The sequence below is a fragment of the Ursus maritimus genome, unplaced genomic scaffold (genome assembly GCF_017311325.1).
Source record: "Ursus maritimus isolate PB19 unplaced genomic scaffold, ASM1731132v1 scaffold_24, whole genome shotgun sequence".
Taxonomy (NCBI): Eukaryota; Metazoa; Chordata; class Mammalia; order Carnivora; family Ursidae; genus Ursus; species Ursus maritimus.
Genome location: NW_024424897.1, coordinates 39,341,945 through 39,354,060, shown reverse-complemented (window position 1 = coordinate 39,354,060; position 12,116 = coordinate 39,341,945). Strand labels below are relative to the sequence as shown.

The 12,116-nt window shown below is 52.2% G+C and overlaps 1 protein-coding gene across 5 annotated transcripts in view; it reads left to right on the top strand.

Annotated features, from left to right (window-relative positions):
• The first annotated feature begins 1,135 nt into the window (after positions 1 to 1,135).
• The window catches only part of ADAP2 (ArfGAP with dual PH domains 2), a 30,203-nt gene continuing 19,222 nt past the window's right edge, over positions 1,136 to 12,116 (top strand). For 3 of the 5 annotated variants that reach the window (XM_040641017.1, XM_008695372.2, XM_008695371.2), the window contains exons 1-5: positions 1,136 to 1,342; positions 2,217 to 2,347; positions 3,949 to 4,040; positions 6,932 to 7,011; positions 8,180 to 8,292. In XM_040641017.1, coding sequence (XP_040496951.1) covers positions 1,249 to 1,342; positions 2,217 to 2,347; positions 3,949 to 4,040; positions 6,932 to 7,011; positions 8,180 to 8,292 — 510 coding nt within the window. In that variant the 5' untranslated portion in view covers positions 1,136 to 1,248. The remainder of the gene's footprint in view (positions 1,343 to 2,216; positions 2,348 to 3,948; positions 4,041 to 6,931; positions 7,012 to 8,179; positions 8,293 to 12,116) is intronic. The other 2 variants (XM_008695375.2, XM_008695374.2) reach the window with 1 other exon arrangement.

Here is a 12,116-nt window from a genome sequence, read left to right as displayed (position 1 = left end):
CCATGAGCTGACCAGAGGGGCAGGGAAAGCAAGGGAGCCACCGTGTTCTGAGGATTTTGTGTGCCTTGCACATATTGGCACATCTCAACGACCCTATTCAGTGGATCTTCCCAAATCCTCATTTTTACAGGTGAGGAGCACAAGGCTCAGAGAAGTGAAGGAATTTGCCCAAGGCCATGTAGCTAGTAAGTGGTGGAGCCAAGATTCTAAACCTGTATTCTTGGATTCATTCCATTATACCATGCTGCCCTGTGTACTCACATGTATGCATGCGGGTATGTGGAACTGGTGATACAGGCCGGTGGGCTAGAACTTCAGCTGCAATGATCAGAATGGAAATCTAACATCCTTGCACATAAGGCTATATGCATATGACAGATGGTTGTTTACCTACAGAGGGGAAGGCAAGCGTGTGTAGTGTGTGCCTTACCAGGCACCCCAGGGACCACAGAGAAGGGGGTCAAGGAGAGACAGGGATGGTGGAGGGAGACCCCAGCTTCAAGACCACCTAAGCCCTGCTCGCACCTGACAGTGACGGAACTTAACAGATAAAAATGCCTAGTGGAGTCCACGTTGGTGAAACCACACTTCCTGGTGAACAGTCATGCAACTATTTATTGGACTTCTAAAAATGTGCAGGTGCTGTTCCTAGGAGTTATGTGGGATACGGAAATAAAGCTACTGACATCAAACTATCTAGCGTGGCCCTGCATGTGTTGGAGGTGAGAGAGGGATTAACATATAAATAACTGTGATGGGACGTAGATAGGAAGCGTTCAGGGCTAAAGGGAGGGACGGATCCAGTAACGCGGCTCTAGCAGGACCAAAAGCTGGAGAGATTGCTCGAGGCTGGGTACTAAGGAGGGTTTCCTGGGGAGGTAGCCTTTGCAGACGTGGAAACTGAGGCCAGAGAAGCTGACTGGGTTGTCCACAGTCCCGAGACTAGCATGTGGTCGGCCGGGGTCTGCTGTCGGGCCAGCTCGAGGGACTCCCGGCCCAGCGCTCGGCTCCCTCCCGGCGGGGTCCGCCTCCGCCGGGGGCCGAAGGGCAGGAGCCAGGCCTGCCTGCACGCGCCGGGGGCGGGGCGGAAGGGCCGAGGGGCGGGGCTGGCGCGCGGGAGGCGGGGCTGGCGCGGGGTAGGCGGCGGAGCTGCGTCACTCTCCACCTGTCCGCGCGAGCTACGCGCCCTGGGCGGCCGCCGGGCTAGGGGGCGGTCGGGCTGAGCCCGCTGAGCCCGCCGGGCCGGCCATGGGCGACCGCGAGCGCAACAAGAAGCGGCTGCTGGAGCTGCTGCAGGCGGCGGGCACCGGCAACGCGCACTGCGCTGACTGCGGGGCGGCAGGTAAGGGTGCGGCGGCCGGGAGCAGGACCCCTGCCCACAGACCTCCTCTCCTCCTTCCAGACCAGGTCCCGTCCCGGGCCCCCTCTGAACCCGGGCGTGACCCTTCAGACACCTTCTCACCCAGGCCCCCGCCCACCCAGACCGCGAATGTCCGTCTCGCGCGCTCGACCGCGCTCTCCACAGCCCACCCGAACCCAGGCCCCCTGACCTCCCCACTCTGGACCCGGACCCTTCCATATCCTTGGACCCCCAACACTAAACCCCGGACCCGGATGCCTTGACCATCTTGTTCGCCTGCCCCGCCAGACACCCCACCCACCCGGACCTCGGTCCCTGACATCTTCACTCCGGACGCAGCCACCTCCCACGCCCACGGACCCAAACGTCCCCCACACCGAGGGGTCCCAGAGCCCGGGCCCCTGAAGATCCAGTGCTCCCTTCCAAGGTCCTGATGCCGCCGGGGTCCTCCCAAGTTCCTGCTCCGCAGCGCGCTGTCTTCCCCGCCCTGCAGCTCCCCAGCCAGGCACCCCGGTGCCGGCCCCTTCCTCCGCGCTCTCCTCTCTGTTCCCCGGAGCCTTGTCACTTCCACTTCGCGCTCGCCTCAGCCTCTCGCCCCATCCCTAGACTCCTTCCAAGATCATCCTGGTAGCTGCCGTGCCTTGGCCGGTGGGCTGACCAGAAGGTTGCATGCAGGTCTCTTAGCTCACCCAAGGTGGGGGGACCGAGAGAAAAGGGCTTCCTAATATGGGCGGCTCTGGGCACGGCCCCAGGAATCCTTACGGCCAAGACCTGCCTCTCCCAGCACCCCCAGCCCAGCCCTGGTCTCGGTGCCTAGCTCTCCATCCAACTCCCCTTCCGCCCTCTCGCCCCATAGATCCCGACTGGGCCTCCTACAAGCTGGGCATTTTCATCTGTTTGAACTGCTCCGGCGTCCACCGCAACTTCCCAGACATCAGCAAAATTAAATCCGTGAGACTGGACTTCTGGGACGACAGTACTGTGGAGGTAGTGACGGGAGGGGGGGACACTGGAGACCCTTGAAACAGCTGAGCTGGGGTGGGGGTGTTGGGCTGGGCACCCCCTCCTTCTATGGGGGAGGAAACTGAGTTCCAGAGAGGAGCAGTAACTAGCAAGAGAAAGCACAGTCTGTTAGAGTCCCTGCTGAGACAGAGACCCTGAGTGCAAGGCCCTGAGTTTATTTCCCTCAGTTTCCACTTCTGTATTATAAGGATTCCACTACTCCTTTGCGGGGCTGCTGTAAGGATTAAATGTAGGCTCAATGCAAGTACAAAGTAAGTAGTCAAGTAACAGCTGCTGTTATCATTAGCTGAAGTCCTGGACAGGACCAGAAATATACTATTTCATGGTCTACACTCCCCCTTCCAGCTCCCTACCCCACCCCATTTTGCTCTCCTGATCTATGGAGATGAAGGACACCTTCAGTCTGGATAATAATACCATTTTGGCCAGAAAACCTTGAGAGAGCAAGCTGTTCTAAATTATGCTGGTTGGCTGAGGATTTCAAGGACTATTGGAGAAGCCCCTGTGTACTGAGTGTCCACTGTGTACCAGGCACTGTGCTAGATGCTTTATTCATTGGACACGTAGTTACTGTAAGCCTACTATGTGCTGGGTATTAGGAAAGAGCAGTGAGTAAGATAGAGTCTCTGCCCATGTGGAGCTTATGTTCTACTGCAGGAGAGAGACAGGAAGCCAGCAAACCAGCACATAGACGTGAAGATTGTTTCTTTGTTCCTTATAACCCCCCATTATACTTTCTTCATTTTTGCAGTTGAAATACTTGAAGCTCAGGGGGTTCAGTACAGCCCAAGCGTCACTCAGTGACTCGGTGGCACAGCTGGGATGTGAAACCTTCTCTGTGGAGATCCAAAGCCCATGCAAATCCTGAGTCATAGTCTAGAGTCCCTGGGGGGGGGGGTTGGAGAATGGTGTTCACTCTGCTCAAGGGATGTAAATTAAAAACCTGATATTTCTTCCCACATGTGCTCTCACCCCAGATATGCCACCTCTGTTCCTGAGTGCTAACTGTTGGCCAGGGCCACTCTTGGCCACTCTGCCTCTGGGTCTATCAGGTGTTCATAGGACCCCAGTGAGCATCCTGCCCTCCCTACTCAATGGGGCCAACTCCAACTTCTTCCATCCTCCAGCTATGTCTGTCTCCTGCACGTAGCTGCTGGTGGTCCTGGCCATCTGGGGAGGGGCTGGGAGAAAGAACATGAGTTTTGGAGCTAGGTCTGGGTTCAAGTCCCAGCTCCTCACTTTCTAGCTGTGTCACCTTGGGTAAGTTACCTAACCTCTCTGAGCCCATTTCCTCACCTCATCGAGGGGATGGAACAAACTAATTGGTAAGGACTGTAAAGTGCTCTGCCTACGTGCGGAATGGTTGCTGTAGCAGCTCATTGCCCCAGGCTGGGGCTTCCCAGCAGCATGGATAACCAAGCCCGATGGGACATGTTGGACTCCAATAGGAGTGTCTCCTGACTCAGCCTAGGAGCCAGTGGGAAGGGTGGCTGTCTGGGTAGACCATGGTTTCATTTCACATTTTTGAAGTTCTAATATTACCCCAAGTTGCTGTTGTCTTGCAGTTTATGACCCACAACGGGAACCTCCGTGTGAAGGCCAAGTATGAAGCCAGAGTCCCTGCTTTCTACTATGTCCCCCAGGCCAACGACTGCCTGTGAGTGGGTGATTTCTTGGTCTTACCTCCCCGACCCCTACTCCATCTCTGGTGCCTTTGTCTGGGGTGGCCTTTTCCATATACCTGGTAGACCCGGAAAGACATTTGGTACTGTCACGGAGAACACTTAACCTGGCCTAGTTCCCCCTCCGCCTTTATTGCTTGGTTTATCACTTCCCCTCTCCGGGACTCAGTTTCCACAGCTGTGACACGGGGCATTTTCTCTATGAGCCGCCCCTTTGCCTCTGATGTTCTCATAGCCTACTTGTGGTGGCCAACTTGACAGAGAAGAGGAACACTGGTATTTTAGTAGGACAGATGTGTGTCAGCTACTTCCTGTGGAGTGTTGTGCCTGGGGCTGTCCCACGTGACCTCAACATAGCTCCAAAGCAGCTGTCTGGCCCCAGATTCCTAAGTAATCACCATAAAAATAATAGTAGCCACTAATATTTATTGAACTTGACCTGTGTACCAAGCCCCGCGCTAAACGCTTGCGTACATTAATTTGTTTAATTCTCTCAACAACTTTGAGATAACGCTGTCAGGGTTTCCAAGAGACAGACAACAAACCTGAGGCTCACAGAGACAGAACTGGGACTGACGAGCCCATCTGACACCAGGGCACTTGAGAAATCTAATAAAAGTGGGGGGAAGCTATGAAGCAACAGGAGGTTTCAGATCCCTTGGGTGTGAGGGGTCCGCGTGACCCTGGTACCTAGTGACCCCAGCCTCTGCAGGACTGACTGCCTGAGCCTTAGCTTTCCTTCCAGGGACTCAGCCTCACTGCCAGGGCTGCTAGACAGCGCCCCACCCCACCCCCGCCGCCACCCCACCACTCTGGTATAAATGGGAAGAAGGTACCCTCTGGGCAGGCACAGCCTCATGGGGGGTATGGCTTGCAGGAAGCAGGCTGCATTTCAGCCATCATTGTCCTCTAGCCTCATCAGGAAGCTTCTGGGCAGTGTGCAAACTATACAATTGTACCTAGTACCCTGCCATTTCCCGGTAGTTAAATAACCCAGGGGCTGCTGATGCAGCGCGAAGTGGCAGCGGGGGAGGGGGGCACAGTTTTCTATCCAGAAGACCCCAGTATTGTTTCCTGCCTGTCCCACTCTCTGGATGTGAGAAGGTGGACAAGTTACCAAACTTCTCTGAGTCGTGGCATCCTCATCTCTGAAACGTAGTTAATGATGCCTACATCGTGGCATGGTGGTAGAGATTAAATGAGAAGGTTTGTGTAAAATGTCTCACAGGCCACCCAACAGGCTAGTTTTAATCCATTTCTCAGTGTCCCCTTCAGAATGCTGCCTGGTCCCTGGCCCGGCTGAGGGAGGTGCCAGGCTTAACTCGAGAGGGTCTGGCCCCCCTTGCCTTATTGCTGCCACTTGGCCCTTTGCTGCAAGGGGAAAGGAACAGGCATTTGGTGACCACCTACTATGTGTTGGGCTGTCTGCCGGCACTATAGACACTACTTGCAGGACTCCAACCACAGCCCCGCACCTTACCTCCTTTTAGTGGAACACTAATGGCCTCCTCCCTGTAATTCTAAAAGTCCTCTAAATTCCCCACCTCCAGGACCACGCCTGGGGCCTCAGATGCCACTCCCTCTCCCAGCTCTGATCCTGGGGTTCCACAGAGGGCTTGGTGACTCTCCTCAGTGTGCTGGGGGTGAGGGCTGTGTGTTAGGTGGGACTCCTGGCAACAGAAATGCAATTTAAGCCGGCTGAGACACGAGCGGATTTTGTGGGTTCTGGGCGTCAGACCATAGGAGGGACAGAGGTGGAGCCACCCTCAGGAAGGACACGCCAGGGGAACAAACACTACTGGGCCTCTCACACTCTCTGTCTGGCTCTCATTCCTGCCCCTTTCTGCTGGCCAGGCTTCTTTGGTGTAGCTGGGAGCAAGGCCATTTCCAGGTCCCTGGCTCCAGGTCCTGGGCTCCAGCCCCCAGCTTGATGGTGAGAGAGCTTCCAATCCATCCCTCTCTCGGTTTTGCTCCGAGAGGTTTTGCTCCTCTCTCAGTAGCTCAGGGCAGAGCTCTGATTAGCCAGTTAGGACCAGGTGCCCATTTCCTGGTCATTCCCCGTGGCTGGGGGTAAGGTCACGTAAACCTTGGAACATTTACCTGGAAAAGGCAAGAGGGAACCAAACAATTGAAATAACTTTTCTGCAGGGGTCATGGATGACAATATCCGATTAGGCTAACATTAAACTCCTACTATGTGCTGATCGTGGTACTAAGCCCTTCTATATCTATTTAAACCCCTCAACAACCCCAAAGGGAAGGTAGGTTTAATATTATTGACATAGTCCTCAAGTTCAGAGGAGTCACGTAACTTGCTGTTGGTCACACGGTGGATAAGTAGGAGAGGAGGACCAGGTCCCAGGTGGTTGGACCCCCAGATCACTGCTCTGTCCAGTGTAGCAGGCCCAGATTTTATGGGCAAGCCACAGGAAGAGGCTCCTGGACTCTCCTGGCTTCAGCTCATGAGCATGCGGTGGGAGGTGGCAGTGTAGATGGTCGAGGAGAGCTGGCTGACCTAGAGGGCTGCGCTGGGGTTGGAATAGCCCAGTGGTTTTCATATAGCCCCTTGCGGGGGTATGTTTTTCCCCGGGAGACACTGGCAATATCTGAAGACATTCTGGGGTGTCGTAACTAGGGAGGGGGTACTACTCGCATCTGGAGGATGGAGGCCAGAGATGCTGCTGGGCGTCCTACAGAGCTCAGGATTCTTCCCCTCCCCCCAACAGAGGATTGGCCCCAGCTGTAATGGTTCCAAGGCTGAGCAGCCCTGGGTGGTCTGAGCCCGCAGCCAGCCCCTGTGATGCTCCCACCCTGTGGGAAGGGGATGTGTCTCAGACACGGTTGACCAAAGGTTCTCTCTTTTTAGGGTGTTAAAGGAACAGTGGATTCGAGCTAAGTATGAAAGACAGGAATTTATGGCCGATGGGAAAACCATCTCACTCCCAGGTAAGGTTATTTCCATCATCTTTTGAGGTCTACCTTCTTTTTTTTAAATTTCTTTTAAGATTTTTCTTATTTATTTGAGAGAGAGTGAGAAAGAGAGAGAGCACAAGCCAGGGAGGGGCGGAGGGAGAGTGAGGAGCAGACTCCCTGCTGAGCAGGGAGCCCGATGCGGGGCTCAACCCCAGGACCCTGCAATCAGGACCTGAGCCGAAGGCAGATGCTTGACGACTGAGCCACCCAGGCGCCCTGAGTTCTATGTTCTAATGAATTCTAAGCAATAAAGTGCTTGAGTATTAGGAAGAGGGCCCAGTCAGGAGGTATCTGCCGGCCTCACTCTGGCCACAGAGGCCAAGGGGTGGGTTCCTCTGCCTCTGAAACAGTGACACGTCAGCTGGTGGAGTTTTATGGTCTGAGTGGTCAAGAAGCGTTTTTATCTCCGGTCCCTGCAGGGCCACACGTGCATACAGAGTCTTAGTACAAATTTGTAGGAAGACTCACCCGCCAGGCAGAACAGTTAGAAAAAGGCACCCCCGCTCTTGGTGAGTGTGGGCGCTGGTGTGGCACAAGGCTTGGTAAGGTACGTGGGAGAGATTTCTGCCTCCCTTCCCACGTTTGTGTGGGGCACAACCTCGTGGCCGGCCCTTGACCCGGGGCAGTGTCTGCCCAGCTGCTCTGAGTCCAAGCTGACACTGACCCAGAGAGCAAAGTGTACGAAACCACTGCGAGGACCCGAGACAGCCAGAGCTCAGCGCTCCTGGCTACGGGGAGCCCACGGTACTCTTCAACTAGCAGGTACCTAGAGGTCACTCATCATTTCCACCCTGTGGAGGGTTTCATTAGGTCGACATCGACGTGACGTTGGGCAGCACCGGATGGGTGTCTTTCAGAATCATCCAGTTTCTCAGGACTTAGGCCTTCTCAGGGGTTTAGTCTGTCTTATGAAATAGCCGAAGAAGGAAGTCAGGGAGAGCCCAACCGAGATCATGAGACTTTGCAAATCTGGCCCCAGACAGAACGCGATGTGCCGAAGCTGACATAGCAAAGTTAGATTGAAGATATTTTAGCACTGGGTGGAGCGTTCATTCTACCCTCGAGACCCTACGAGGTTTGCAAACTGCTTGTTCCTCTGAAGGATGTGGGCGTTCCCTCTTTCTCCTCCTTGACCACTAAGGTAACCGAGAAGGGTTGCTGTGGAAGCGGGGAAGGGACAGTGCACAGTTCCTGAGAAGGAAGTTTGTCCTCCTGGCAAAAGAAGGCCTCCTGAAGTACTACACTAAAGAGGAGGTAAGAGCCCAGACCAGCAAGGGGTCCCTCCCTGAGCGCTGGCCCGCAGCCCACGGAGGTCACATTGGAATCAGTGGTGCGGTGTCTTCTGGATAATCCCAGCCACTGAGTGTTCAGCACTGCACGGTTACTTTTCCACGGTTATGCAACCAATCCAGTCCGCAGAACACACCTTCCCTTCACCTGGAAGCAGCTTGGACTGGTCCACGAGTAAGCCTTGGATGACTGCTTGAGTCTACTGCATTTGTTCATGCACTCAAGAAATTAATTAATTTATTTATTTTAAAGATTTTATTTATTTATTAGAGAGAGTGAGAGTGAGCGAGAGAGGGAAGAAGCTGGGGGGAGGGGCAGGGGGAGAGGAAGAAGCAGATTCTCCGCTGAGCAGGGAGCCCAGTGTGGGGCTCGATCCTGGGACTCCAGGATCATGACCTGAGCCAAAGGCAGATGCTTAACCGACCGAGCCAACCAGGTGCCCCTCAAGAAATTATTTATTGAGTACCTACTATATACTAGACATTCCTGTAGGCACTGGGGCTATAGCAGCAAACGAAATGAAGCTCCTGTTCTCATGGGGCTTTCATTCTAGTGGAAGGAGACTGGTGGTAACAAAACATACATCAATATATGATATATGAGGTGGTAGTAGGTTCTGTGAAGAAAAATAAAAGCAGGTGAAGAACTAGAGGATGCTGGGGCTGATATCACAAAGGGGTCAGGGGAGGCCCCTCTGATGACATTGGAGCAAAGAAATGAATAAAAGTGAGCAAGTCAGGGGCGCCTGGATGGGTCAGTCGGTTAAGCATGTGGCTCTTGGTTTTTGGCTCAGGTCATGATCTCGGGGTCCTGGGATCAAGCCCTGCATCGCGGTCTGGCCTTAGTGCAGAGTCTGCTTGGGTTTTTCTCTGTCCCTCTCCATCTGCCCCTACCCCCCTAAAATAAATAGATAAAATCTTTTTAAAAAAGGTGAGCAAGTCGTGCATATGTGGGGGCACAGTAGAAGAAGTGGAGGGAACATGACCATGGTCCTGGCTGGCACACACACCTGCTTGCCAGTCAGAAAATGACCCCTCTGAGATGGTGTAGCCCTGGGGCCCAGGTCTAGACAAGCAGAAGCCTAAATTGCAGTCCCTCAGCCAGGGACTTCTTGTTTAGTGCACAAACTACTCGACCATAAGCCACAGCCCTGGCCTGAGCTGGGAGGGTGGTTGGTGGATCATGGAAACCAAAGTGACCTGTGCAGAAGGAGCAAAGAAAAAGATAGAAGGAGATGAACTCACATAGATAAGAACCTTGTAGGGCCTAGTAAGACTCAAGATTGTTTTTTGTTTTTTTTTTAAACAGTTTTATCAAGATATAAATTCACAGGGGCACCTGGGTGGCTCAGTCAGTTAAGTGTAGCACTCTTGATTTCAGCTCAGGTCTTGATCTCAGGGTCGTGGGATCAAACCCTGTGTAAAGCCCACATGGCATCGGGCTCTCTGCATAGCAGGGGGTCTGCTGCAGATTCTCTCTCTCCCTCTCCTCCCCCACCATTTGCGCTTTCTCTCTCTTTCTCTAAAATGAATAGATAAATCTTAATGAAAGATATAAGTTCACATATCATGTAATTCACCCATTTAAAGCATACAGTTAATGGCTTTTAGTATATTCAGAGCATTGTGTAACTGTCACCACAATCAATTTTAGAATATTTTCACAACCCCCAAAAGAAATCCCACACCCATTAGCCCTTATCCTCTACCCACCGTACCCCCCAAAACTCAGGAGACCACTGATCTACTTTCTGTCTCTGTAGGTTTGCCTATTATGGACACATAAGGACATGGACCATATGGTCCTTTGTAACAGACCTCTTTCATTTTGCATATGTGTTTAAGATTTGTTCATGTAGCATGTATTAGTACCTCTTTTTATTGCCGAGCACTGGTCCACTGTGTGGACATTTCATCTACTCAGTTTGCTGACGGACATTGGAGTTATTTCCTCATTTTGGCAAGTGCGAATAATGCTGCTATGAACTTTGGTGTACCAGTTTTCACGTGGACTTGTTTCCACTCTTCTTGGGGATATACCTAGGAGCGGAATTGCTGGGTCGTATGGTAACTCTGTATTTACTCTTTAGAGGAACTGCCACACTGTTTTCCAAAGTAGCTGCACCATTTATATTCCAGCCAGCAGTGTGGGAACGTTCCAGTTGCTCCACATCCTCACCAACACTTGCTGTCATCTGTCTCTTTGCTTTGAGCAGAGAAGTGATATAATTTGATTTAAGCTTTTTACATTTGGGGAATCTTAAGTCTTGTGATGGATGAACATTTTGTGGGGACAGTTTCTTCTGTCCTCTTACTCCCACTTGCATCAGGGACCGTTACTATGGCTCTTTGTATTTATTTTTAAAAGATTTTATTTGTAAGTAATCTCTACACCCAACATGGGGCTCAAACCCACAAATCCAAGATCAAGAGTCACATGGTCTACTGACGGAGCTGGCCACGTGCCCAACTTAAACTTTTTTAAAGGAGTGCTCTGGCTGCTGCTGGGGTCAGGATGGGGCAGGGTGGGGGCAAGAGTGGAAGGAGAGAAAGCAGTTAGGAAGCTATTACAATAATTGAGGAATCAGAGCGCCTGGCTGGCCCAGTGAGTAGAGCACGTGACTCTTGATCTCAGAGTTGTGAGTTTGAGCCCCACATTGGGCATAGAGTTTACTTAAAACAAATAAAAATAGTTAATAAAAAAATAATCAAGTGAGAGGCGCCTGGGTGGCTCAGTCGTTATGCGCCTGCCTTCAGCTCAGGGTGTGATGCCAGAGTCCTGGGATCAAGCCCTGCATTGGGCACTCTGCTGGGAGCCTGCTTCTTCCTCTCCCACTCCCCCTGCTTGTGTTTCCTCTCTCGATGGCAGTCTCTCTGTCTGTCAAATAAATAAATAAAATCTTAAAAAAAAATAATCAAGCGAGGAATAATAGTGGATTAGACCAGTTTCGTGGTGAAGAAGGTGGTTAGGGGTGGTCAGATTTTGGAAGTAGAACCAACAGGATTTACTGATGGATTGGCCGTGGGGTGTGAAAGTAAGAAGAATCAGGGATAGTTCCCAGCTTTTTTGCTCTACGCAGATAGAAGGACAGATTTACCATTTACTGAGATGGCAAAATCTTAGTTCCCTGAAGGGATGATCAAGAGCCCTTTTCAGTTTGAGATGCTGAGTAGTCATCCAGGTGGAGACATTGAGAAGGAAGTTGGGTATGTGAGTCTGGAGGTCTGGGGAGAGTTTGGAGGTGGAGTCGTCGGCGCTGAGACCGTTTAACGATGGGACTGGCTGGGATCACCTGGGTGGGGAGTATGGGTAGATGAGAAAAGATTTTTTTTGTTTTTTGTTCTTTGTTCTTTTTTTTTTTATATATCCAAAATGTGTTTATTGGGATAGTTTCCCACCCATCTTTTTTAAATTTTATTTATTTATTTATTTATTTATTTATTTATTTATTTATTTGAGAGAGAGTGTGCACAGAGGGAGAGGGAGAAGCAGACTCCCCGCTGAGCAGAGAGCCCAATGCGGGGCTCAATCCCAGGACCCTGAGATCATGACCTGAGCCGAAGGCAGACGCTTAACTGACTGAGCCCCCCGGGCTCCCCTGTTTCCCACACATCTTGATTCAGGGTGCTTTTAGTGCTGCCTCTGTCCGAAGGAGCATCCTCTGTAAGCCTTGCTTTTCCTCCTGCGGGCTGGCAAAGCACAGTGGGGCAGCCAGCACACAGAACTACCGTTTGTGCTTTTGTGCTTCCTCTTCTCTTCTGGGGACCGGTGGAGGAGGTCCTTCACAA